The 25,900-nt window shown below is 62.3% G+C and overlaps 1 protein-coding gene across 2 annotated transcripts in view; it reads right to left on the bottom strand.

Moving 5' to 3' along the window:
* The window catches only part of Scube1 (signal peptide, CUB domain and EGF like domain containing 1), a 77,065-nt gene extending 55,217 nt beyond the window's left edge, over nt 1-21,848 (bottom strand). For both annotated transcript variants that reach the window (XM_048354183.1, XM_048354191.1), the window contains exons 1-3: nt 21,761-21,848; nt 18,448-18,579; nt 6,244-6,372 (exon numbers count right to left, since the gene is read on the bottom strand). In XM_048354183.1, the coding sequence (XP_048210140.1) occupies nt 6,244-6,372; nt 18,448-18,579; nt 21,761-21,848 (349 nt within the window). The remainder of the gene's footprint in view (nt 1-6,243; nt 6,373-18,447; nt 18,580-21,760) is intronic.
* Between the last annotated feature and the right edge of the window lie 4,052 nt (nt 21,849-25,900).

The raw sequence follows: 25,900 nt of genomic DNA, 5'->3' as shown, positions 1-25,900 counted from the left end.
GATGGGGAGGACGGAGGCGTTCCTGCGGCTGTCGGCCCCTCACCCCACCCTGAGCCGTCCACACCCCGGCCCCCGCTCGAGCCCCTCTGCCCCCTATTCCCCTTCCTCGACTTGGCAGCAGCAATTCCGGATCAAAATGTCAATCGAAACAACATCAATTGCCACGGCTGCTTCTCAGAACAAAACCCAGATCCCTTCTAGAAGTCTGAAGGCCCTACCTGCTCCCGAGGCCCGGCCCAGCCCTCTCCATCGCGCGCGTCCTGAGATCCGACCCCAGCTCACCCAGCTCGTCCCCCTCTCAGGACCACACAGGCATCTCTTCCTTCCTGGATCTTCAGATGGCCCTCGGCCTCCTCAAGAAGGCCACTTCCTTTCCCTCCCCCCCACCCAAGGGCCATCTGATGGGGGAGAGTGTGTGTGTGTGTGTGTGTGCACGCACACTGGCACATGCACGTTACTGGGGTTGAACTCAGAGCCTCAGAATACCAGGCCAGCATCCAAGCTACGCCCTCAGGCAATCTTTTTGTTGTTGCTGTTGGTCGTGGGGCTTGAACTCTGGGCTCGGGCATTGTTCCTGAGCTCTTTCTTCAGCTCAAGGCTAGCGATCTACCACGTTGAGCCACAGCGCCACTTCTAGTTTTCTGGTAGCTAACTGAAGACAAGAGTCTCGTGGAGTTTCCTGCCCCGGGCGAGCTTTGAACCTCCATCCTCCAATCTCAGCCTCCTGAATTAAGCTAGGATGACAGGCACGGGCTACGAGTCCCTGGCAGCCCTTCTGTCTTCGGCACGGGGCCGTGCTGGCTTCGGATCTGCCATTCCCCCGCCTCTGCTGCCACGCGCCACCCCATGTGGCCAGGGGGTGTGACCACTGAGGCTAGACTGTGAGACATTCACACACTTGATCTTGCGTGGGGGCCCCATGCTCATGCCGGGGGGGTGGGGGGAGGCTCCCCCGGGCCCGTGCAGAAAGACCAAACAGAAAAGCCATCCACAAGCATTCTGGCCAACGGCCAACAGCAACCACTAGCTGTGAGCCAGGAAGCTTCCAGATGGCTTTGGCTCCTGGGCCTCGGGTTGTCTCCAGTTTCATGCCGTCTAGCTGAGGGCAGACACCTTGGCACACACCGCAGCCGTCCGTGTCCGCCTGCGCCTCGCGGGGCCCGCGGGCGGAGTGAGGCGGCGTTTACGCGGCCCGGGGGACCGGAGGCCCTTTGCTGTTTATCGTCTGCCCGCCCTCAGAGGTGGACGCGGGGTGCCCTTCCCCACCCCGCGGGGCTCGGTCAGGCACACGGTCGCTGCCCAGGACGGGATTCTGGGTAAACCGGCGGCCGATTGCCCACACGGGGTGGTGACCGTTCCCGTCCCTCCGGTCGAGTTCATCTTTATCTCTTCCACGCACACCCACCCGGGCCTGCGGGCTGGGGGCTTTTCTCAGGTGCCAGATCCTTTCATCTGCTCATGCTACAGATACTGACGTAGATACGGCCGTGGCCTGCCCGCCACGGCGTGCGCTCCGGGCAGCGGACGGGTCAGCGGCCTAATAAGCACGGAGCGCCGGGGCTCCCGCTCCCGCTCCCCAAGCCTTGCTGCTTTGCAGATCCCAGCAAGGAGTGAACCTCGCCGCCACACCCCGGGGCCCCAGCACACCCCCGGGGGATGGGAGGCTTGAGCTGGGCCTTGATCGACAAGCGGGACCCACGGGGTCCACGCCGGCCCAGGGAGGCGGGAAGCGGCCTTGAGGCGAACTCCGGCAGTGTGGGCTGTAGCCCCCTCGCCCGGCGAACGGTGAGACCTCGCTACGCGTCCCTGGGACCCGGGGTGTCCTGTTGATGGCTCGTTCCTCCTGCCGAACCTCGCCACGGAAGACAGTGCTACGGAGGGAGGCGAGTCCAGAACTCAAGCTGTGAGCGACTCGAGAAACACATTTTTCAGTAAGTCAAGGTAAAGACGGAGGCGGTGAAGACATCTGGCTGAGTGAACTCATGGCTTTGGGGTAAGAGGAGCCTTACCCCGCGGAGACGGGGAAAATTACCCACTGCTGGTTTTAATTTAAGACAGAGAAGAAATCTTATTCTATTAGGCCAGATAGTGCTCTGCTGTCCGATTGCGTGGAGTTTGGAATAATATTTTTCAAACAGAACTACTGCTATTTCAAGTAATTACCCAGCTAAAAGCAGCCATTTGGGGTCGAGCGAGATCTCTTCATGGTTTCAATTCTCTCAATTCCCTCTGGTGTCATTTTCTGTTACATTTGAGGAATTCCTCAATAAAGATGTCAAATAGAGAGAAGGTTTCACTCCCCAGAGGACAGATCTGGCCACCCTCCAGGACATGCCCACAGGAAAATAGCCTCGCTGACGCAGACGAGAAAGAGTTCAACTGTGCAAACCCGGGCGAGACAAGGAGCCTCCCGGCCCCAGCCTCGCTTTTTGCAACAAACTCGGAAGCCTTCCCGAAGCTCTGGGCTTCTGTCTAAGGTGATGGGGGTTTGGCCCTGGCCTCCATCCCTTGAGGGGTCTGGTCGTGGCTCCAAGGGGAAGGTGAAAACCAGACAACACTCTTGACTCAGAGGTCTGAAGACAAAACAGCACCCCGGCCTGCCGGCCACACCTCCCCAGTGCTTGGGTCGTGGCCCCTGGGAATTAATTCACAAAGTGGAGCAGGGTTGGGGGGGGGGTGAGAGGACGTTCTAGCAACTCAGTCAGCCTTCGCAGCCAACCTCACGCTCCGGGGTCCCAGCTCTGCCTCTCCCGAGGCCACGGCACGGAGATCACAGTGTCACGGACGCTCGGGACACGCACCCACCACGCCAGACCGCGCCAGGGGTGTCTGTGCCCCTAAAACTCCTGCCCAAATGGCCTCGGGCCCTCAGTTCTCAGAGGGACCCGTGGCCCGTGGGTCCGCGTCAGAGCAAAGGGGCAGCTGCTCCAGGGCGCACGGTCAGAGCTCCCCACTCAGGTGTGGGGGCCTCGGGCTCACTACGGAGCCGCGCAGGTGTGGCACCAAAGGGCAAGCAAACTGGGGATGGGGGGGGCTCACGTCTAGCCCCCCAGGTCAGCAGGAAGGAAGGGTCCCCATTCCAGTGGCACACAGAGCAGGAAGGAAGTGTCGCCATTCCTGTAGCGCACGGAGCCGCGTGTGTGTGTGCACGTGTGTGTGTGCGCGCACGCACGCGCGTGCGCGTGGGCTCATCTCTGCTTCCACTCCTGCGTCCTGCTCCCACGGCGCCCGGGGCAAGCGGCAGCGAGGCCGCCGAGGGCCACGCGTACGTGACACCCCTAGAGCCCCAGCCCGCGGGCCACGCCGCAGCGGGCCACGGCGTCCACGTGGGCACCCGGGGCGCCCCTCCGCCTGCACTTCCGCCGGCACCGAGGGGCCCCGAGCTGGGGAGAGGAGGCAGCGGGCTCGGGAGCGGGTGCCAGGCCTGGAGCTGGACCCTTCCTTCTGGCTCCGATGTGCTGACACTGCGCGTGGCAGCTCGTGGGTGGACACGGGGCTCTCCAAGCTCGGTCGAGTAGCCTAGGGTCATACGGCGAGTCCAGGTCGGAGCCGACCAGAGCGAAGGCCCGACTCTCCGAGTCAGTAGACGACTACTCGATAACGTAACAGAGAAAGAAGAGCCAGTGGAATGATCTGCCCCAGCCCCGAGCAGAGGAGCGAGGACGGGGCGGGGTGGGGTGGGGAGGGGCCGGGGGAAGGACCGAGGGTCTCACTGAATCCACTGGACACGGGCCGCGTGGGCTTCGCCGTGGGTCTGGAGGCGGCGGGGTGGGGGTGGGGCGTCGAATGTAGCAGAAGCGAGGGTGCGGACAAGCGGCCCCACACCAGCCACGGAGCGGAGCTGGCCGGCGAGCCCTGCGACCCCACTCCGGCCCTCCAGACGCCGGACTCTGCCCCCCTCCCCCCCACCGCCCGCTCCCAGCCCGGGGCCCAGACTGGAGAAGCGCGGCCTGCAGCTCTCCACACAAGCTGTGCCCTGACCCAGCCGGCCTCCCCCGCCTCTGGTGGGGCTCCTCGGGGCCTCTTCCTCCTCTTTGAAGCCTCTCCCCCGCCCTCCCCCAGACAGGCACACAGCTCTGCGCAGGCCCTTCCGGGCTTGAGGAGCTCGCTGTCCAGACCTCTGTTTTGGCACTCATTTGGAGTGTAATTACACGGTCACAGATCTGTTTCCCATAACCAGATCATCTGAGACCCAACGTGCATTAAACAAAACCAGGCCGGAGCCGAGCCCGACGGGCCACTAGGAGGCCAAGGCAAGAGCACACGGGGGGCCGGACCTGCGTCCCTTGTCCCCAGAAGCCAGCTGGTGCACCGAGTGTCGGCTCGATCCCTTTATGAAGGAAGTACGGCATACACGGTCATTAAGAGAAATCTCTGGACCCTTTAGTTCCACTCTGGCAAGCAACCCTAGGGGAGCGCTTGAGGAAACAGGGAAAGACAACATTTGAGGTCCAGCATCACCTCTGGATACTGATGGTGAAAACAAACAAAAAGAAGCCAGGTGCCCGGGGCTCATGCCTGGAACCCGACTGAGGAGGCCGAGGGCCGAGGTTCACGGCCAGCCTGGGCAGGAAAGTCTATGAGACTCTTACTGCCAAGAAACCACCCCAAAAGCCAGAAGTGGAGCTGCGGCCCCAGCGGCAGAGCGCCAGCCTTGAGCAAAGGACGGCGCCCAGGCCCCGCGTTCGAGCCCCGGGACTGGCGCAAAGCCAACCAAACAGCGCCCAGCCATCACGGCCCAACCGTCGTGCCTGTTTGTTAAAATGCTCAGCACCCACTGAACCGCTCCTGTGCAGCCGTTTCAGCTTCACAGAGCGCGGGAGACGGGGGAAGCAGAGCCTCCGGCGGCCCAGGCGGAGAGAGCCCTGGGGCCGGGCCGCGTGTTCCGGGGCACCTCTCACGGCAGCCTGCGAGGAGCCGGTCCTCCGGCCTCCCCGCCCGCCAGGGCCCCGTGGCCCCGATAAGTCAGCGACCCCCATGACCACGCGCGCCCTCCGTGTCCCGAGGGACGCGCAAGCCCGCGGCGAGGTGGGCCCTGTGGCTACAGACCTCAAACCACCGCCCTCGGAGGCTTGAAGGGAGACGAGAGGCCGCGGGGGACCCTGATCCCACATGACCGACACCCTTACGAAAGGGGAAATTTCAGCTAGGACAGCGTAGGCACACGGGGGGACCCTCTGTAAGCCCTGGGATCCCTAAGGTGACCAGGAACTCGGAGAGGAGCCTGGGATAGACTTTAGCCCACAGCCCTCTCAAGGCCTTGACTCGCTACAAGCATGGCAGAACTGGTCTCTCGCTTAAGCCACCCGCTGTGGTTCTCGCAGTACGGGAGACCGAACTCGGGACCGCTTGCTTGCCTAGCTCTGCCACACCTAAGCCACACCCTGAGCCCTGAGACGCCTAGTTTGTGGCTTTGCGACGATACCCCTGAGAAACTCACAACGGTCATTAGCAACGTGACAGCGGGTGGACAGGCGTCCCACAAAAGTAGCGGCGGTGCCCATGATATAAAAGGGAGAAGGCACAACGCTAGCCGAGCAGCTGAGCACACTGCTGTAAGAGCAGACCCGGACTCAGAAAGGACCCCGAAGGACCCGGACAAGCAGTTCTTGAATGTTCTCCAGTGTTTCCCCCCCTACCCTTCCGTGTTCTCCCAACTTGAATCTGACAGAGGTGCTCTGTGAATATACACTTCATACAACTGGTTTAAACGTGTGCTTGAACCTCAGGAGTTTAGACGCATACAAGATCAGGGGCTAAACTGTGTCCCCTCAAAAGGCCTATGTTAGAGGAATTCAATCCCTGGTACCTCCAAAGGCGACTATAAAGGGCCTTAAAGAGAAAAATAAAAAAAAAACAGAGTTGCTAGGTTGGGCCCTACTCCAACCACCTGGCGGGTTTTCTCATAAGAGGAGGAGACGAGGGCAGCAGACACAGGCGGACGCAAAGACAAGACGCGAAGACACAACAAGCAGGCCGCCCTCCAAAGGCCGGTGAGAGCAGCTTCAGAGGAAGCCAGAGCCGCCGGGACCTGGACGCCGGGCCGTCGGCCTCCAGGAGACGGAGGAACAAAAATCCCCGCGGCTTACGCCACCCGGCCGACAGTATGTTGTTTGTGGCAGCCTGAGCAAGCCGATATGAGGAACCCACAGGCCCAGGGGTCATCGGCTAGAGCTGAGGGACAGGGAGGCCGTGCCCGGGTGTGTGTGTATGCGGGGGACAGGGCCCGGCCACGCCACTCACCCAGGCAGTTGTGTCCGTCGTGTGCCAGCATGAAGCCATCGAAGCAGGTGCACCTGTAGTTTCCCGGGATGTTGATGCAGTCGTGGACGCAGCCGCCGTTGTAGTAGTCGTTCTCACACTCGTCGATGTCTGCAAGGTGAGATGCGAGAGGGGTCAGACAGAATGCCCAGGGCCCCCCCTCTCCCAACACTGCGGAAGCCGCCAGCCTCTCGGAGCCAGGCACTTAATCGAGTCCTCCCGAGGGGTGGGGACTTCGGGGTTATAAAAACAAAGATCCTGAATCTGAAGCCAGGCTCACCGCCAGTGCAGGGTCGTGGCGTGGGGTGTGTGTGTGTGTGTGTGTGTGTGTGTGTGTGTGTGTGTGTGTGTGTGTTTCTCATTCCTGACACGTTAGCATGGAAGGCTCATGGCTCATACCTGGCCCCGTCTCCCTCTACGATTTCGACCCTGCTGACACGTGGGGTCCCTGTCTACAGCCCCCCTGAATCATCTCTCTTGAAGCGGAAGAGACGGAGGAAAACTCAATTTGCACATCACCAAAAGGGGAGGATGCAGAATGGACGGGAAGTCCGCCATTCCACCCAAAATAGCTGCCTTGCACATCAGGCGTGTCAGCGGTTCCAGCGTTCTTGTTACAACACAGGCTTCTGTCTCACAAACAATGGCCAACAGCCTTGGTAAAGGTCACTCTTCTGCTTTTCTTTCTTTCTTTTTTTTCTGCTGTTTTAAGTCTTTTTCAACATTTCCCAGCCAGGGTCAAAGGGCTATCAGTTCTGAAGTTTCCAGAGAGAAGATGCAGAACACTGCAGCAAAGAATTGGGACAAGCCGGTCAGACATCCAGAGCCCCCGGCCCGTTGGCTTGACGGAGTAGGTCGTTACCTCTCCCTAGAGAAGGCTCTGGAGCACAAGAGACCCCACGGGCCATCACCTGAGACACCTGCTCTAAACGCTCCCCAGGATCTCGTGTGACCTCCACTGGGCCCCAAGACACTCTCTGGAAGGAGGGAACAGCAGGGCTGCGCAGCGGAACCGGAAGTGCCAAACCGGAAGTGATTCTCAGGAGGAGACAGAGAAGGAACCAGCGAGCTAATGGGAGAAGGGGTCTGAGGTCACGTTCGACCTGTTAAAGCCGGAGTCCAGCCAGCCCCCCCAAAGACAAGGGGAGCCAGAGGTGGGGCGGGGTGCTCCCTCAGCTGCCCGGAGAGCCCCTGCGGGGAGGTCCCGGGCTGTATGCTCTCACGTCGGTCCGGGGGGCACAGGGGAACCGAGGGCCAGCCTGGGAAACACGGGCGTCCGGGGAGGTACCGACTGGGCCTCTTCCTGGCTGTGGCGGTGACCGAGCGCCGCAGGGCAGCAGGGAACACGCAGTGAGAACAGAAGCAGCGGTGACGGAGGACAGGGTCAGGGTCTCTCTAGGCCGACCCGGCCAGCAGCAAGGAGCAAACAGAGGCTCCGGAGGCCCAAGGGGAGGAGGCTTGATTTCTGCTTCCAGTCATCTTTATTTCATTGCTGATTGCACGTCACCCCAAAGGCGCTCTGACGGAAGGCTGTCAGTTTATTGAGAGCACGTACTGTCTCTAAGGACTGAGGGCTGGGCACGGTGGCTCAGGCCTGGAATCCCAGCTGCTCAGGAGGCTGGGATCTCAGGATCGCGGTTTGAAGCCAGCCAGGGCAGAAGAGTCTCAGAGACCCTTATCTCCAACTAACCACCCAGAAAGCCAGACGTAGCGCCATGGCTCAGGTGGCAGAGCGCTAGCCTTGAGCAAGAAGAAGCCCAGGGACAGTGCTCAGGCCCTGAGTTCAAACCCCAGGACTGGCCCAAAGGGGGAGAAAAAGACTGAAGGACTCGGATTGCTTCCCAGGCTCCACTCCCAGCACTGACCTCTCTTCAGTCCCAGGTCCCAGCACTTCCCTGCCTCTCCCTGCAGATCTTCCACGCAGCACGCCAAGGGCAGTGCCCCACCCAAGCCCCTGGGAGCACTGCCGGGGCAATGTGGCCCACCCCAAGCCCCTGGGAGCACTCCCTGGGCAATGTGGCCCACCCCAAGCCCCTGGGAGCACTCCTTGGACAATGTGGTCCACCCCAAGCCCCTGGGAGCACCCCCTGAGCAATGTGGCCCACCCCAAGTTCTGGGGAGCACTCCCTGAGCAATGTGGCCCACCGCAAGTCCCTGGGAGCACTCCCTGGGCCTCCCCACACGAGGGATGTGCTTTCCTCCTACTCCCTCAGCACGGGGTCAGCTCAGCAAGGCTGTCGGCCGCCCATGAGTTCCGTATCTCCAATGCCTGCGGCACGAGGACGCCTCCCGTGATTTAACCTGGCAGCCCCTCAGTTTCCTCGTTCCTCCCCTCAGAGCAAGGGGCTCTGGGGAAGCCACCCTGGTCCCAGCGCCCACACCTCCTGTGCCACCAGCACGCCCCCTCCCCCTCCGCCACCGCCCTCGCTCTGTCTGTCTGTCTGTCTTCTTTCTCTGTCTGCTGTACTTCAGGAGGGAACACACCAGTATGCACTCCTGAAACAAACACAGGCCCTTTCACAACTCTGAAAAGGCACTTTAACTCCATTTTATGACTGAGAGGTTCAGTAACCGCTCAAGGTCACACAGGAAGTGTAGGTCAAGGATCAGACCAAAGGCCTTTCAGTCTACAAAGCCTAGGTCTTGTCCCCTAAGTTAAAATGCCCATCATAGACCGGTCATTGGCAAAACGCTCTGTCCATGTCATTTCACCTTTAGCACACTTACAGTGCACGCTGAGGAAACCCTGTCCACTCGTCCAAATGCCTGCCCTCCCCTCCCTCCACGTCTTCCTCCTCCATCCTTCCACGCGCGCGTGCGCTTGTCCATCAGCTGGCCTGCATCCGCACACCCACACGCCCGTCTACCACACCCGATACCCACTCATCACCCAGCCCATCCATCCACACAGTCACCCGACGACGCATCCACTTATCTATTTATGCTAATATATATCCCCCAAAACATCCAGTCCGCTGGGCATCTTCCCATGCATCCAATCACGCGCGCAGCTATCGACTTATCCAGGCAAATACCTGTGTGTTCACTCGTGCGTGCACCCATCTCAGTATTCATCCTCTTGTTCATCTAAAAATGCACCCACACATTTAACCACCCACCCTTCCAATGGATGCCTAACCAGCTATCCATCTATTCAATGATTTAAACCCTCACCATTCTGTTAACTCTTTTTTTTTTTTTTTTTTGGCCAGTCCTGGGCCTTGGACTCAGGGCCTGAGCACTGTCCCTGGCTTCTTCCCGCTCAAGGCTAGCACTCTGCCACTTGAGCCACAGCGCCGCTTCTGGCCGTTTTCTGTGTATGTGGTGCTGGGGAATCGAACCTAGGGCCTCGTGTATCCGAGGCAGGCACTCTTGCCACTAGGCTATATCCCCAGCCCATTCTGTTAACTCTTACACACACACACACACCTGCCTGCCCACTTACCTACATCCCCCACATTCAAACCTTCACCCATCTATTGATCCAAACCTGTATTCACCCACTCATCCACTTCCAAACATTATCAATCCAAACGGCTTAGAATATAGAGACAATAACTTAAAAAAAGATGTTAGGGCTAAGGAAGAGAAACAAGGGTGGGTAAATAAGATAAACGTGGGTGACAGTATGCAGACACACCTGGTCAACCTGTCAGGATGACAAACGGTCCGCTACAGTTTCGGCTGGGCTTCTTAGAAGCTAACGCCAAGAAAGCAACACGACCGATCACACACAGGGGCGCATACCCGCACACGCAACGTCAGCCGCTGCTTCCGCGGGATCGCGGGGGCCCCTACGCCCTCCGACGGAAGACAGCCTCCCCGCCCCCCCCCCCCCCAGTAGGGAACCGAGGGCCGCAAGTTCCCGGCCCCCTCCTAACCTAATGCTCACCGACCCCCTCACGGTCAGGGCACGCAATCCAGCCACCAAGCCCAGAAAGGCAAAGTAAGCGCGCAACAGGTAAGCAGCCCGTTTCTAGACTTCCCTTTGACTCCTCGTGGCGCGGCCCGCCGTGCGTTAGCCAGCGGCCTGGGCAGTGCGGGAGGCTCTGCCGCCCGGGCCTCTCCCCTCGATCAAAGCAGCCCCTCGGGTCGGAGCAGCTCGCGGGAGGAGCTCGTGGTGTCTCTTCCCCAGGCCCGGCCTGATGCCGCAGGATCCCGAGTGGCCCGGCTTGAGCTCCGCGCCCAGGACGGAGGGGTCTGCTCACACACCGTGCCATCCCAGCTCTCGGGAGCTTGAGGAAGGGGGATTTCAAGTGTGAGGCCAGCCTGGGCTACACAGTGGGACTGTCTCCAAACAAAACCACCCGAAGGAACAAGACAGAGAATCGGTGAGAACTTCCTCCTTTAGTACACGATGTAAAAAGAACCACAGACCCGAGCCAAGCAAGAAACTTCCCCCACCAAAGCAGGTACACTTATTGTAAAAACCACGCCCAGGAGGCGGCCGGCCGGGCAAGGAGGGGGACAAGATGCTTTTTTCTTAAAGGGCTCCTGGGAGTGGAGGCGTGTCCCCCTCCGCCAGCGGGTACGCCCAATCCTCACCCCCAGGTGACCTCAGGTGACTTGATCTGGACACAGAGCCTTGGCAGGTGGCATCCGTGGCGGGTCCTAGCCCGGTGGCTGCCGTCCTCCTCACGGAAGGGAGCCAGGCCCCGCCCCCGGAGGAGGCCCCGCAAGGGGAAACAGAGGCCACGGCGCTCGGCTGCCAGGGTGCAGTGAGCGCAGTTCCCAGGCCACCGACCAGGAACCGGAGGACAGCACGCTCGAAGACCTCGTCTTCAGGTCCCCAGACAGTGCCCGCCTCCAGAGTCGAGGCTCAGGGTTCGAAGGCAGCCTGGGTGGGAAAGTCCTTGAGACACGTAGTGCCACTTAACCAGCAAGAACCCAGACGGGGAGCTGTGGCTCACGCGGTAGAATGGCCAGCCCTGAGCGGAAAGACCGAAGAAGGGACAGCGGCCTGGCCCTGAGTTCAAGCCTCGGTACTGGCACACACGCGCACACGTGTCCACACGTACACACACACACAGGAGTTAGGAAGAAGAAAGGCGGGGCAAGTGTCACGTAGGTTTTAATTCTGATTTCCGAGGCCCGTGTCAACCTGGAGGAGAAGGGGCAGCCACAATCCAGGGCGGGAACGGGGGGCGCAGGACAAAAGATCAACCAGGCCTCCCGCTCACGCCGGGGGCCCCGCTCCCCCGGCTGGACGGTGTGCAAATGAAAACTCCGCGCCCCGTGCCCCGCAGAGGAGGCAGCGCGAGGAGCCGGGAGCGGCCGGCACGGGCTCTTTCCAAGGCCCCACGGCCCCGCTCTGCGCCACATTCAATGGGCGGGCGCCCACGGGAGCCCACGGCCAGCACCGCTGGGGGGGGGCACACCCCAGAGACGACAGTTTGGGGTTGGTTTATTTGTCCATTTAACTCAAAATTGAGTCTCGCTGCTCTTATCACACACACACACACACACACACACACACACACACACACGCGCGCGCGTGTATATTCTGTGGCGTCTGGGTTCCCAAAGATTTTTTTTTGTAATGAATCGGAGTACTTTCCCATTCATTTGGTTTTCACAGCGGTGGGCATTTTCTTGAAAATCCGACCCGCCTTTCTGAGCGGCCACACTTCACAGCGCCATGCGCGCTCTCTCTAGCTCATTCCCGACACCCCGACACAGTCTCCCCCCCCATGTCCCCAAATTGGCGTTTTTCTCATCGTCCCCCCCCGCCCCGCCGCCGGCCCGGGCGCTCCCCGCCCGGCCCTCCTCTGCTCCTTTGTCTGTGGCTTTCGGGAAAGACCACGCACTCCTTCGATCGGACGACAACCGACCTGGGGGAGATGGATGGCTTAGGAAGCCGAGTCCTCATTGAGGAATAAATCTTAATCCGGTTTGTGGGCTAATTACGCTCTGGGGAAGGCAGCGAGCTCCTCAGCTGCCTGGCAGGAAGGATTAAGGCCCTGTCTCCGGTGGTGCGGGGTTAAGCGGGGTTTGTAATGACCGAGTAATGAGCCCGAGCTCCTCTCCCAGGGCCCCTGGCGTCCATCGATCAGGTGTCCCCTCGGCAGGGACAATGCCAGAAGTGGGCCCGGCAGTTAATTACGGGGGAGGCCAAAGGTCACGCAAAACCAACACCCGGCTATATACTTTTTCCATTCCTCGCGGCACACAATGACCGTGGCTCAGCCGCAGAGCGGGGAGCCCCCCTCCAGCACCCTGGGACCAGGAGGACCACGGGTTCATCCGGGCCACTTCGGGGCCTCTCCCCCCCCCGTCCCCGGTGTGGCCTTGGCCACCAATCCTTGAGCTCATGATAGACTTGCTTGGCCCAAAGCTCCTTCCTCAGCCCCAACACCTACCCAAGATGGTGGGCACCATCTTGATTTCCAGACCCTGAGCCGCCGCTTGCCCTGCCCAAGACTGCACAACCGCTACGAGGGGAGCAGGGGACAGAGCCGGGAACGGAGCCGGGCCGCCTGGACGGTCAGTTAACGCGAGCACATCGAAGGCCGCTCCAGGCAGCCCCCCCCACCGAGCTGCGGCGCCAGCCCATGGGGAATTCCCTGTACCCTTTGGGAATAGCGGGGGGGGAGGGGGAGGCCCAGGCCCCCACACGGCAGGCTCCAGATTTGGGGGGTACCCCCCAATCAGCAGTAGGACAAGCAGAAACCCACTGAGCCAGCTCTCCAGGGCTCAGTGTCCTTCAGCTCTTTCTGTCCACCACCCTGTTTTTTATAAATGGGTAGCTGAGTCCAGATGAGAGGGGGACCCTGGGATGGAATCCTCTAGAACGGCCCCGCGTGTCAGGGAGGCAGGGCCACACGTGGCCTCGTGGAGGACAAACTACCTGCCTGCCCCTGCTCCTCCAGCACCAGTGCTCCCCCCAGGCCCGGCCCCTGCCTCTCAGCCTGGACTCGGGCCACAGGAAGCTGCCGGCCTGGGTAGCGGGGAGAAAGACCAGGCTCAGACGAACACGGCCTGGTGTGGGGGGGGGGGCTGGCCAGGCCCTGGGTCAGCCCAGGGGACCCGCAGGGGTGGGGAGGGACAGGTGCCAGAGCTCAGCGGAGGCCCCAGGGGAAGGGCACCAGCATCTGGCAGAACACAGTGGGAAGGTTCCCATCAGGGCCTGCCCGCCACCTCCTGCCCTCCACGCCCCAGGGTCACCCAGGGCTGCATTCGGGGGGCTCCGGGACCCACTCACAGCTCCCATGGGCACAGAGAGCCCGGGGACTGCGGAGAGAGGGCCACATTGTGTCTCGGGGCCCCGGGAGGGGTCAGGCCCCGCAGCTGTGCCGGGGCCACGGGCCAGTGGAGTCGCAGGCTCGCTCGCTCCTCCCAGAGGCTGCAGCCCGACCCATCTGGAGGGCCCGGCCCCGGGGCCGCCGAGACCCCCTGACCTTGCCCGCACACAGGAGTCCCTGGCCCTCTTTGTCTCAAGCCTTTGGGGAAGGCCCATATCCATTTCAGTAGCATTCAAAGGCCAACGGGCCCGCAGTTTATTTTCTTAGAAATAATGGTTTTGTTTTTTTTTCTGGGTTAGCATTCCTCAGATGGAAAAACAAATAGAGCCACTGGAGGAAGAAGTAGCCCTGGGGAGGCCCGAGGGCCGGGAGGAGGGGCTGCGGCCCGAGGGTGGGGAGCAGAGGGGGACGAGAGGCGGGGCAAAGACCCCTCATCCTGGAGAGAGGAGGACTGGGAGGGACAAAGGCCCGGCGGGCTACCTGTCGGGGTGGCGCCCTCTCACAGACAGACAGATAGCCACTGCTCGCTCCCCTGCGGGACCAGGACGCCAGGACGCAAGGTGACAGTCACCCGCAGAGCCCAGCGGCTGAGCAGGGCCTTCGAATCCTTGCTGCGCATGCTTCCAGAGACCACGGGGGGGGGGGGGGGCAGGAGGAAAGGCGGGGCCCGCTTCTTCCCGGCCGGGGTGGCGTCTCCTGCAAGGAGCCTTCTCTGGATTCCTTCCCCCTCCTCCCGCGGGGGGAGAGACACGCTCTCCTGTACCTCACCGTGTCCTAGCTCTGTGTTTGTCCTTCCCAATCTGATTCCCACTCACCGGTGAGGTCAAAGGCAGCAAACACACCTTGGCCCCAACACCTAGCCTGGCACAGAACAGGGACTCGGTGAACATGCTTACCTGAGTCTACCCAGTCCAAGCTGAGGCTCGCAGGGGTGAATTTGCCCCCCACCCCAAGGCTTAAGAACCCAACCCCTATGTACCCGATGCTTAAGCACCGAAGGCCTATGCACCTAGCGCTGATGCACCTAGCACCCACGTGCTCAACGCTTACAGACTCAATGCGTATGAGCCCGACCCAGTGCTATGTAGCCAATGCCTACGCACCCAGCACTTAGGCGCCCAATACCTATACGCACCCAGTGCCTACGTGCCCAACAGCAGGAGCCATTGCGCTTTCCTTCTGAACACCCTTCTTCGGTGGTGGTAGCACTGTGGCTGGGACTCAGGGCCTTAGGTTTGCGAGGCAGGTGCTCTTCCATCCGAGCCACACCCCCAGCCCCGCTCTTCTCGTCTGAAGACCTCTCCGTGCGGCCGCACCTGCTGTAGGGCTGGGACCCGCTGCCAGGCCCTCGAGCTGCTGAGTTGCTGGCAGAGACCACCGGCTGCTTCTCCCCCCACCCGCCGCGGGTCCGCTGGACTGGCGGGCAGAAGCGTCAGCCTCCGCAGGAGTGGAGGAGTTCCCGCCCCGGCCACCTGCCCAGCCCGCCCCGCCCTTCCTGCCCGGCCCGCCTCATCCCGCCCTTCCTGGCCTCCCCAAAGCAGAACCTACCCACGGTTTCAATAAAGAGGGCAATAATGATGACAGAAATGATTTAATAAGGTCACCAACGTTATTCCCCGAGAAGTCTACTCGGTTAGAAGGTTTTTGTTGTTTTTTTTTTTTAAGTGGTTCGTAGGGCGTATTATTAGGAGTTAGGTTAAAACCCTTTAATAACATACTCTGTAATCGACCTACCTCCAGTGTCTCACAAGTAGACCCTGGGGATATAAAATTCAGGAAGGAACTATTTACCTTCATCACATACGTGCTAATTTTGTGATCTCTGATGACCAAAGCTTGTCATGGTTCACACACACGCGCACACACACACACACGCACGCACACACGCGCGCGTGGGAAAACAGTAATACATTTAACATACTGTGGCCGAAACGGAAATGTATTTCCTCTGAGCGTTGTAACGCTAGCATTTTTGGAAGAGGCTGGAGCTGGAACTTGCGAGTGGAATAAGCCACTTGAATAAAGGGTCGGCGATGTAAGCGCGAGTAGCGGGGTGCACGCTGCTGCTGCAGACTAAACAGTGATTAGCAGGAGGGTCTCAGTGATTTAAACAAGACATCGGAGGGCGGTTCACTCCTCATCCGAGGCCTGGACCGGATTATAGACGAGAGCTTCTCATTAAGATTAGTAAGACCCAATTCAAGCTATAATTTAGTCCTTTTCCTTAGCAAATGTCTGAAAACAAGGCAATTAAGGTCAAATGAGTTGGAGCGTTTAAAGGGACTGCAATGCCCCTCCTGGCCCCGGCCTGCCCCTCGGGCAGGCCGAGTACAAACAGGCCTGGCTAGTTCAGACCAGGGGGCTGGCGCTGGGCTGGCCCGGACAGCTTCCCAGAAGCCTGTGCCCCAGGGGCTGCCTGGGCTGCAGACGCCCGGGCTTAGCGAAAGGAAGAGCAACAGAATACGCAAAGGCCCTGGGGTGGGAAGAGGCAAGCTGGCGAGTCCGAGGGTCGTGATGCTGGGTGAGATGAGGGAGGGAGGAGGGCAGGGCAGGCGATGACAGCAGCTGAGGGTCACGGAGCCGAGTGCCCGGCCAGGCCCGGAGGGCATCATCTTCCAGATTCCAGAAGGGAGACGCAGCCGGGCACGGGCGGCTCACGCCTCTGCTCCCAGCTTCTCGGGAGGCTGAGGTCTGAGGGTCCAGGTTCAAAGTCAACCTGGGCAGGAAAGTCCGTGAGACGCTTACCTCCAGGGAACCGCCAGATAGCTAGAAATGGAGTTGTGGCTAAAGTGGTAGAGTGCTCGTCTTAAGCAAAAAAAAAAATAAGCCAAATGCCCAGGCTCTGAGTTCAAGCCCCAATGCGAGCGCAAGAAAGAAAAGGAAAAGGAGAATGGAATTCTAGCTGCTCGCATTCGCAGGGTCTGTCTCCAACAAGTTGTGGGTGATACCGGGGTTGGGGGGGGTTATATCTATCACCCCACGGCTGAGGAAGCCCCCCACTGTCACTGTCAGAGGGGACCCCAGGGCTGGTGAGCTGGACGGCCCCTCTGCTGTCCCGGCCATGCCAGATCTTGGGGGATTTTGGGGGGGAAAAAAAGACCAAGTATCACCCCTTCACCGTTACGACGATTGATTGATGTATGATGATTGCCACCGCCAGTGTAATGAGATGATCACGCTTAAAATCATCGACGTGCCGGGCACCGGTGGCTCAGGCCCGCAACCCTAGCTAACGAGGAGGCCGAGAGCTGAGGAGCGAGGGTCAAAGCCAGCCCAGCAAACGCCCAGGCAGGAAAGTCTGTGAGACTCTGCCCTCCAACCAACCACCCAACAGTCGGAAGCGGGGCTGTGGCTCCAGCGGCACAGCGCGAGTCTTGAATGAAATGAAGAAGTTCAGGGACAGCACTCTGGTCCTGGGTTCAAGTCCCAGGACAGCATTCGCACGCAAAAAATAAAGACCGTCCACAGTGCTATCACCACCACCTCCATCACCGTTGTCATACTCTTCCTTCCTCGCCATCCTCGTCCTCCCCCTCATCTTACGTGTCCTCGTTCCCCCCATCCCCGTGCCCATCCCCCGCCCGTACGCGTGCGTGGTGACGCAGATGACTGACGCAGGTGCGGGCGCCATGTTCCTTTCACAGCTAAGCGGGGGCTCCGTGCTACGCAGGCGGGACCTGAACTCCGATCAACTGGGAAAGGACTGACGGAGGAAGGACAGGCAGCAAAAACCACCCACCCACAGAGGCACCGCGTGGACAGGGAGCAGACAGTACAGCCCCGGGCGGGGGGGGGGGGGCTTTCTCTTTGCTCTTGGTTTGTTTTTCAGATTCAATCTCACACTCTTTGCTTGGGCCAACCTCAAACCCTTCTTCCCCGTCCCGAGAAGCTGGGGTGACAGGCGCGCCCCACCGTGGCTGGCTTTGAACCGTTGATCCTCCTGTCTCCGCTTCCCAAGTAGCTGTGATTGGCTAAAGGCCGGTGGCTGGGCCCAGCGAGCCCTGGGGAGGGGGACAGCTTTCCCAGGTCACTCCAAGGGTAGTGACAGCACGCAGCGGTGGCCGGGGGCATGCCCGCCCACCTGCCACGGCACGCGTGAACCCTGAGGGTCGGCCGGAAGCCGGGCACCGGGGCAGGCGGCCCTGGGGCCCTTCAGGGGGAGCTGGAGTCCCGTCAGAGGCGGACTGCAACCCAGAGCTTCCCGGAGAGGCCAGGCCCCTCCCTGCCCTCCTCTCTTCTGACCCGGGGTCAGGGTGACCCAGTGGCAGGGTGGGGGTGGGGGGGTCCCCTCCCTGCACTCCTGGCCCGGCCTCAGGTAGATGGCCCAGAGCTAATAACTTCAGTCTGACACAGACTAGAACCTTCTCTGCATTCCCACGCCGGGCGCTGGTGACAGCCTTCTAAGGAAGGAGCCCCCGGTGAGTTCCCAGGGCACACCCTGAACGTGACAGCCTCGGGGACGGCCGGAACACCCAGCCCGTGGGTAGGGCCAAGAGGATCCAGCCCCGCGGTCCAGTGAGCTACGATCGTGACGCGGTGCGGAACGCCGACGCGGAAGAAGCAGAGCAGAACGGACACCGAATGCAGCCGCAGGAGGGGGAGGGTCTGGGGGGGGCGGACAGGTGGACGGCGCGAACCCACATGCCCTGGCACGGGCTACAGCTCAAGGGAGACGGGAGTCCGTCCCCTCTAGGGAAGCTCCAAGCCACGCCGGGTGGTTCTGACCGGAAGCTGAGCGCGCTCCCACCCAGGGAGGGACAGATGCCCACCACGTCCGTGCCCTGACCTCAGCTTTTCCAAGAAAAGAGCCTAAGACACGGGTGACGGCCAGGCACCTCACGCCGGCAGCCGCGTCCCCCCCTCCCCCCAGGGCGGCTCCAGTCTCCCAGCAGCTCGGGCCGCAGGTGCCCAGGGCACGGGGGGGGGGGGGGGGGGCGGGACTCACCTTCGCACTGCCTCCCTTCCCCCTTGTAGCCCGGCTTGCAGAGGCATTTGTAGGACCTGGGTGTGTTCTGGCAGATGGCGTCGATGTGACAGTCGTCCGTGCCCTCGGAGCATTCGTCCACGTCTGCGGCGCCTGCGGGGGGGGGGGGGGGGGGAAGCAGCCTGTGAAGGGTGGCCGGGGAAGACGGGCGCCTCCTCCACCCTCCAGTGAGACCACCGAGGCGGCTGACAGGATGGGCTGTCACGAGACGGGGGTGTGGCGTGATGGCAGCCTCCTCAGCCATGTCCCCCCCCACCCCCCGCCCCGGGATGCCCGGCCTCATTTACCCCGCCACAATCCCGCTGGAGAGGTAGGAAAGCCTGCACACCCCGCCCTCCCCTCCTCCCCGCACCCGGTCCCCACGCCACGGGTGTTTAGATCCCGCTCAAGACAGGCACCTTGAAGCCGGGGAGCAGTGGGCAGAGGCCATTCTAGAAGGCTGTGCAGACGGCATGCGCATGGAACCGCCCCCGCCCCCAAGGCTAGGAGACTGGAGGCGTCTTCATTTGGCCTCTGCACCCCCGGACTGCAGGGTCCAGCCAGGGGCAAAGCCACCCTTCGGTCCAGGCTAACTCTGGCTCACCGAGGCTCACCGCTCCAGGTCCTCTCTGCCCTCCTCCCCCCCGCCCGCCCTGCCCCCTGGAAATCTCAGAGTGAACCTGGATCTTGGATCCCCACTTCTAGACTGCGGTTTGGGCTACATTTGGGGAGCTCCCACTTCCTGTTCCAAACACCACAAAACCACCGGTCTATCCATGTTGGGAAACAACACAAGAGAGCTTCCAGATACACATCCCACACACACCTTTCTGAGCGGGAGAGGGAGGGGGAGAGGGAGAAAGAGGGGAAGGATGATTCAGAGGGGGAGGTAGGGGGGAGGGAAGGGAAGGAGGGAGCCAGAGCCGGAGCTGGTTCGGACACGGAGACCTCAGTACACAAGACAGCCCAGCTAGGACCTAGGCCTCGCCATCGCCAGGTTCACGCCTGGGGAGGACAGGCGTCGAAGTGTCCGTGGCTCACTAGTAAGGACAGAGACTAGACACCAACACAGAACAACCTTGCCTGGTGCCATGCTTCTTCCGGCTGAGCTGAATAAACATACAGATGGACGACAGACAGACAGACAGATAAAAGGACTCAGATAAGTAGCACAGGGGCCTCCGAGCAGCTGCTCTAGAGAAAGCTCAGGATGCCCTCATCTCTCACACCTCACTGTCTGGTCCCCAAGAATGTCCACGTGGAGGTCCTTCTGAGAGGAGCTGCTGGGTTTTGTGTCTGTGTATGGGGGGTGGGGTGGGGGGGTTTCCCACGAGGCTTCTATCTGGCTTGAGTCCCTGTGGTTCCAACTCAACACTCCTGAGGGACGAGAGGCGTCCACAGACACCACACGTGTGCACAGGCCTGCACACGCACACGCACACACGCAGCGCCACAGTCCAGGGTGTTGGTACCGACCCACATGGGCAGCACTGATTGACAGCTGTCCCAGGACGGTGGGAAAGAGCAGGGAGGCAGGCAGGCAGGGAGCCAGAGACTGGGAGTGGATGCTAGGGCCAGAGGGACGGGGGTGAGGGACCCTCTGCGGGGAGCACCTCAAGAGGTGCCGGTCCAAATACTTTGAGGAGAGCCCGCCCCAAACTCTGGGTGGGGACCAGGAGGAAAATATGGCTCTCCTGTGGGTCAGGACATGGAGGGGAGAGACAGGAAGCCATCCCTGTGTCTTCTCCCCCCTCCCACCGGGGGGGGGGTCCTCATCAGGATGGTTAACAGGTGTTGCTGGCGAGGGGTACCGGGGGGAAGTGTGGGAGAGCCCCAAGAGAGAGTGTACTCAGCCAGGTTCTGTGGGCCCACTCCCCGCAGGCCTGAGCTGGACAGCCTCAGTCCCTGACTAACACCGGGGCTTTGGTTTGCTTTCGCTAGGACCAGCTGCCAGGGGCTCAGGGTCACCGGGCTTTCAGGGAGGGGAGATGGGGAGGCAGAAAGAGACCCAGAGACATCAGGAAGAGGAGCTGGACAGAGGCACATCCAAGAACAGCCACTCAGAGGCAAGGGCCCCGAACGGAGGAGAAGCACACACAGATGGGGGCGGGGGCAGGCAGCAAGGCTTGGTTTCTGGAAGGGGAGTCTGGTCCACATGCTTTCTTTTCTAGGGTCCATGGAAGAAAGCTCAATTCCAAGGGATACACACTCTTTGCCCTTCACAGGGCTCTACTTCCAAGAGACCTCAGCGGACCCAGGGGATGTGGAGGGGGGTGGGCATAGGCGGGGTCCTCCCAGCCCCTCCAGGGAGGGACAGGGGGAAGAGCCCATGTGACCGCAGGAGAAGTGACAGGACCTCCAGCTTCGCTCAGTAGCCCCTTCCAGGCAACCAGAGACAGGTAGGCAAAGGGGCCAGAGGGCAGGGGGTCCCCGGAGAGCAGGGCACCCCCAGCTGCATCTGCTACCTCCCGACCACAGGCTGGCTGGTGGTCTCACGGGGAAGCCCGGCATGGGGTCTCCGCTCCCTGTCCGGTCCACCTCCGCTCCAGTGTCTGCGTCTGCTCCCCCTCCTGTCTGACTGTCCATCTGCCCATCTCTCGCCAAGCATCTCCATCCTTCCTCTGTCCCTCTGCGAAGCCGCTCCGGTGCTCCCCTCTCTCCTCCCCCCCACCCTCCGTGTCCATCTGCCTCTCCCCCTCACCACCAGGAAGCCCCAGCGCAATCCCCTCCTCCTGGGGTCCGTCCCTCCCCGGCCTCCCCGGTCTCCTCTCCCCGCGGTGCCCGGTGGCGTTTGGGATCCCTTCCCCCCGGGCCTCTTCCTGCGTCCTTTTGTCTGATTCCCCCCCCCCCCCGCGCCTCCCCTCCGGCGGCTGCGTCCGTCGTCCGTGCCTCCACCTCCCCTCCCCGTCCTTTCTCTTTCGCCTCCAGCCCCGGGCGCCGCCCGGCCGGCCCGGTGCGCCGCGCCCAGGCCCCCGGCGGGCCGTCGCGCTTCCTTTCTTCCCCCGGCGCCCACGCGTCCCGGGGTGGCGGCGGCGGCGGCGCGGGCCCCTGCGGGCTGCGGGCGGAGGAGGCCGGGGCTGCGGGGAGGGGGCGCCCGGCGGGCCGCACAAGTTACTTTGAGAACTAGCGGGGCGCGAGCGCGCGCGCGCGGGGGGCGGCGGCGGCCCCGACGGCGCGGGGCCCCGGCCTGGGGGTGGGGGTCGCGCCCCGCCGCCGCGCCCGCCCCCCCCCGCTCGCCGCCCGCCCCGCGCCCCCCCCCGCCCGCCTCCCCCTTCCCCCCGGACCCCGCGCTTACCTGGGAGCCCGCTGCCCCCCGCCAGCCGCCCGCGCGCGCCGAGGGCGAGCAGCACACACAAGTGCCAGCGCACGGCCGCCGCGCCCATGCTCGCTGCGGGCCGGGCCGGGCCGGGCCGGGTCGGGTGCGGGCGTGCGGGGCGCGGGTCCCACCGACCGGCCGCTCCGCGAGCGCTCGGCGCAGCAGCTGCCCCGCGGCCGCTCCGGCTCCGGAGCCGCCCGCCGCCGGCGCGGCTGACGAGCTGACAGCCGCGCGCTCATTGGCCCGCGGCCGCGGGGGGCGGGGCGACTCTCGCGTCCGGCCAATGGGAGCGCGGCTCGGGCACGTGGGGGAGGGGCGGGCGGGGCGCGGGGCGGGCGGCAGGTGGGGGCGGGAGGAGACGCCGGGCGCTCCGTGTCCCCGCGGGGTGCGGGGTCCCACACGGGTCCCGGCGGTCGAGGGGGGGCGTGGCCCTTCGGCTCGGCACCCCGCCGAGGCTCTGCGCCCCGTGCGGGCTCCGCACCCCATCCCGGCTCTGCATCCAGACCTCCGCCCTGCACGCGGATCCGTGCTCGGCACCCCGGTCCCGGCTTCGCAACTCATCTGGGCTCCGCACCCCGATCCCGGCTCCGCACCCCTTCCCGGCTCGGTGCCCCATCTCGGTTTGCACCCGGATCTTGACTCTGCACCCCACCCCGGCTCCGCACCCCGAGGACGCGGAGGGGCTGCGGGCCCCGCGCTCCGGGAGGAAGGATGGCCGTCCACGCAGCCGTCCCTGGCGTCTACCCGAGGCCGCGCGCGGGGCTGGGGCGGGCGGCGGCGCACACGTCGGGCGTAAACACTTCGCCAAGATCCTTGGATCCTGACGTCGTCGGAAACAGCGCGGGCGGAGGGAGGTCCGCAGGGGGCGCCCCGCAGCCCCGGGGGCGGGTCGCAGGGTGACAGCGCGGTGCGGCGAGGCGGGGCAGGGGCCACGATCACCCAGCCGGGGTGGGGTGGGGGGGCTGCCCGGGCCCGCTGCGGGGGGCCGGGGGGTGTCCACACCTGACGGCCTCGGCCTTGGGGCCAGTCCACCCCGCCTGGAGCTGAATGGCCTCTCTCAGCTTGGGGGAGAACACGAGGAAGAAAGTTCGGCAGACCTCTCCCCGTCTCCTAGACAACCACCAACCAATAACAGCTCCCTCTTTCTTCTACTCCACCAGCCGGACTCAAAGACAAGACTTCCCTCTTTTTGTCCGCTGCTCGGCCTGCACCGCTTGTTTGCGGACAGTCTTCCCGCTCCCCGGCTCGGCCTCCTCCGAGCCGGGCTGCCCCGACTTCACCTTGGGGCACCAGCCTGGTGGCAGGGGACAGGGGTTCCCCACGGCAGCACCAGCAAGGGCCGGGGAGGAGGGGAGTGCTGCGTGGGGCCTCCCCTGAGCCCTTACCTGCGTGTGTGTCGTCTGTCTGTCCGTCCATCCTGGAGCTTGGACTCGGGGCCCTCCCTGCACATGGAGTCTGAGCTGGGAGGGCTGAGGCAGGGTGTGCCTGGCATGGATCTTCACAGGGCACACCCTCCAGGGTGCCTATCACCTTCCCCCCCCACCCCCAGCCCTGAGACTTCCTTCCAAGGCCCCAGCCTCAAGCAGCCATGGTGGTGGTGGTGGTGGGTGCAGGTAAGACGGCTACAGACATCCTGCTTTTCGACCCCCTTCTCTGGACTTCCCCGTCAAGCCCAGCGGGGCCAGCTACCACACCTGTCTCCCCTTGGACGCCCCCGGGCCTTGGAGGGCTGGGCTTGCAGGTTCTGTGTGTGGGGCCATGGCTTGCAGGCTAGGTTTAAGAAGCTGGTGTCAGACGAACGGAGACGAGGCCAAGTCAGACGAATGGAGACGAGGCCAAGCTGAGAGTTAGGGTTGCTCCAGAGTTGTGGCTGTTGGGCTGTTGATGGGGCCTCGAAGATTGGCTCCAGCTATCCCTGTCTCCTAAGATGTCACTGTCACTCTGCGGCCTGTGGCAAGCTGGGCTGGTCAGCCAGGACCACAGGTCTTGAGTGCCCAGAGCAGGACCCAGGGCCCTTTGGCTCCCCCTGGTGACATTTCATCCAGGCCTGAGAAGGAAAGGAGGGAAGAGGAGGAAGTGAGTCCCTCCCTCCCTTCTTCCCTCCCTCCCTCCCTTCCCTCCTCCACACCCCCTGGCCCACACCACTGGCTCTCCCTCCCTTCCTCCCCCCCTCCCTCCCTCTCTCCCTTACCACCTCTGCAGCCACCTGTTCTCGATATGACCGGACTCTTCAAGCTGTGGAACAATTAAACCAGGCAGGCATGGCGGGAGAGTGCTCGAAGCCTGGCTCCTCGTCAGTGGAGGGGCTGCTGCTGCTGTCTTGGGCTAAACGAGGCACGACTGTACCCAAAGCCCTCGGAACCAAGCCTGCCGCCCAGAGGCAGCCAGCGGCAGCGAGGATCATCGCCAGCAAACGTCTGTGCAGTGGGCGGGAGCCGTTCCCAGCTGCTCGGGACCCCTCAGCTTTGAAAACTTTCCTCAGGCCGCAGTTGCCTGATTAGCAAGAGTTCTCCGAGACTATAAAGCTCGCCACAGGGGTGAGAGGTAGGAGGCTTCAAGCCGGATGCCCGTGCAGGCTCTGCCCCTCCCCGCCCAGCTCCCGGAGGGTGCGCTTGTGGCACTGACTCAGGCACCCGGGGACGGAAAGACCGTCAACCAGTCCTGCAGCCAGCGCAGCCCGTGCTAGCCATTTGACAGGCGGGGAAACTGAGGCCCAGCCTCACAGACCAAATGCTCCTCTCACAGACACCGCACCCTTCCAGGCATCTCAGACTCCACCCCGAGGACCCTCGGCTTCCTTCTCCAGGCCCCTTCTTGGCCTCATCGTCCTCCCTACCCTGACCCCCAGAGGCTGCACTCCAGTGATGTCCTCCTCCGGCCTCCTCCGGCTTTGTGGAGCAATGCGGCTGTGGCTAGAGGCAGGAACTCACCCCGGCCAGGCCCGAGTCCACTCGAGACCCTCCACGACAGGGCCACGGGCTCGCTGCCCGCAGCCCGCTGCTGGGTGAACTCCACGTTTCTCTACTCCGCGCCGCCCCTGGCTTCATTCCATCCCGAGGGCCTTCGGGGCCCTGCCCGTGCCCGGGCCTGTCCTCAGAGCCCGCGGGGCCCTGCACAGTGCTCCCTTCCTGTCTCTGGGAAAGGGAGTTGTCGAGTCTTCTCCTCCCCTTGACCAGTGACCAGATGGGGTCGTGCAAAGTAGCAGAGGAAGAGAGACGGGGAGAGAGAGAAAGGGACAGAGAGACATGGAGGGAGGGAGGGAGGGAGGGAGGGCACAGGGTCGAAGGCCCTGGTGGTCATCCTCCTGCTTTTAAAGATGCTGTGATGGTTTGTGTCACAGCCACTGCCGGGGGCCTGGGGGCTGGGGGGGGGGTGGGAACCACTGTCCACACATCACGTACGCGCTGGGCCCCATCCCAAAAGCTTTCCCCCCCTCAGTCCCACAGCCCCCTGACAAGGTAGGCGCCATTACCCCATCCCTAGGTGTCACAGAAGGACAGAGAGGCCCCACGGCAAAGCCAGGAATCAGGCCTAGGTTTCAAGGTTCCCAGAGAGAACACTTGCCATTCTACTGCGTTTCCTCCTAGTCCCCCCGCCCCGCCCCCCCCCGTGAACATATACTTTAAACAAGTGCAATCAAGATCATCTTACACATGCAGCACAGAGTCGGCTTTTATGCTTATCTTATTATAACTAGCTGCACAGGAACATGCTTTACCTATGACATCTTCAGTCCATAACTTCATGAGTGAAGCATGGCTTTTTTTTTTCTTGGTTATGGCAAAATACTCATAATGTGAAATGTATTCTTTTTGCACACTACTGCGGTTGGTACCCAGCGGGGCTCTTCCTCTTGAGCCGGGCCCCCCGCCCCTCTTTGCCTCCATTTTCTCTTGAATAGGGTCTCGAGTATATGTGGTCTGGAGAGCGACATGTAGCTTAGCTCCCCAAGTAGCCCCTATGACGGGTGAGATGGGGGTCTCCCCGCTCCCCACCTCCGAGGTCGCCGGGATAACAGGTATGAGCCACTGGTGCCAGCTACACGATGCCATTTCAGTCATATTTAAGCATGCAGGTCAGCGGCGTTTGGTCCCAGCCCCCTTCCGCTCCCCACACTGC

This window comes from Perognathus longimembris, chromosome 1 (assembly GCF_023159225.1).
Source record: "Perognathus longimembris pacificus isolate PPM17 chromosome 1, ASM2315922v1, whole genome shotgun sequence".
NCBI classification, from domain to species: Eukaryota; Metazoa; Chordata; class Mammalia; order Rodentia; family Heteromyidae; genus Perognathus; species Perognathus longimembris.
The sequence above is the reverse complement of the archived record's forward strand: the minus strand, read 5'-3'. Positions and strand labels throughout refer to the sequence as shown.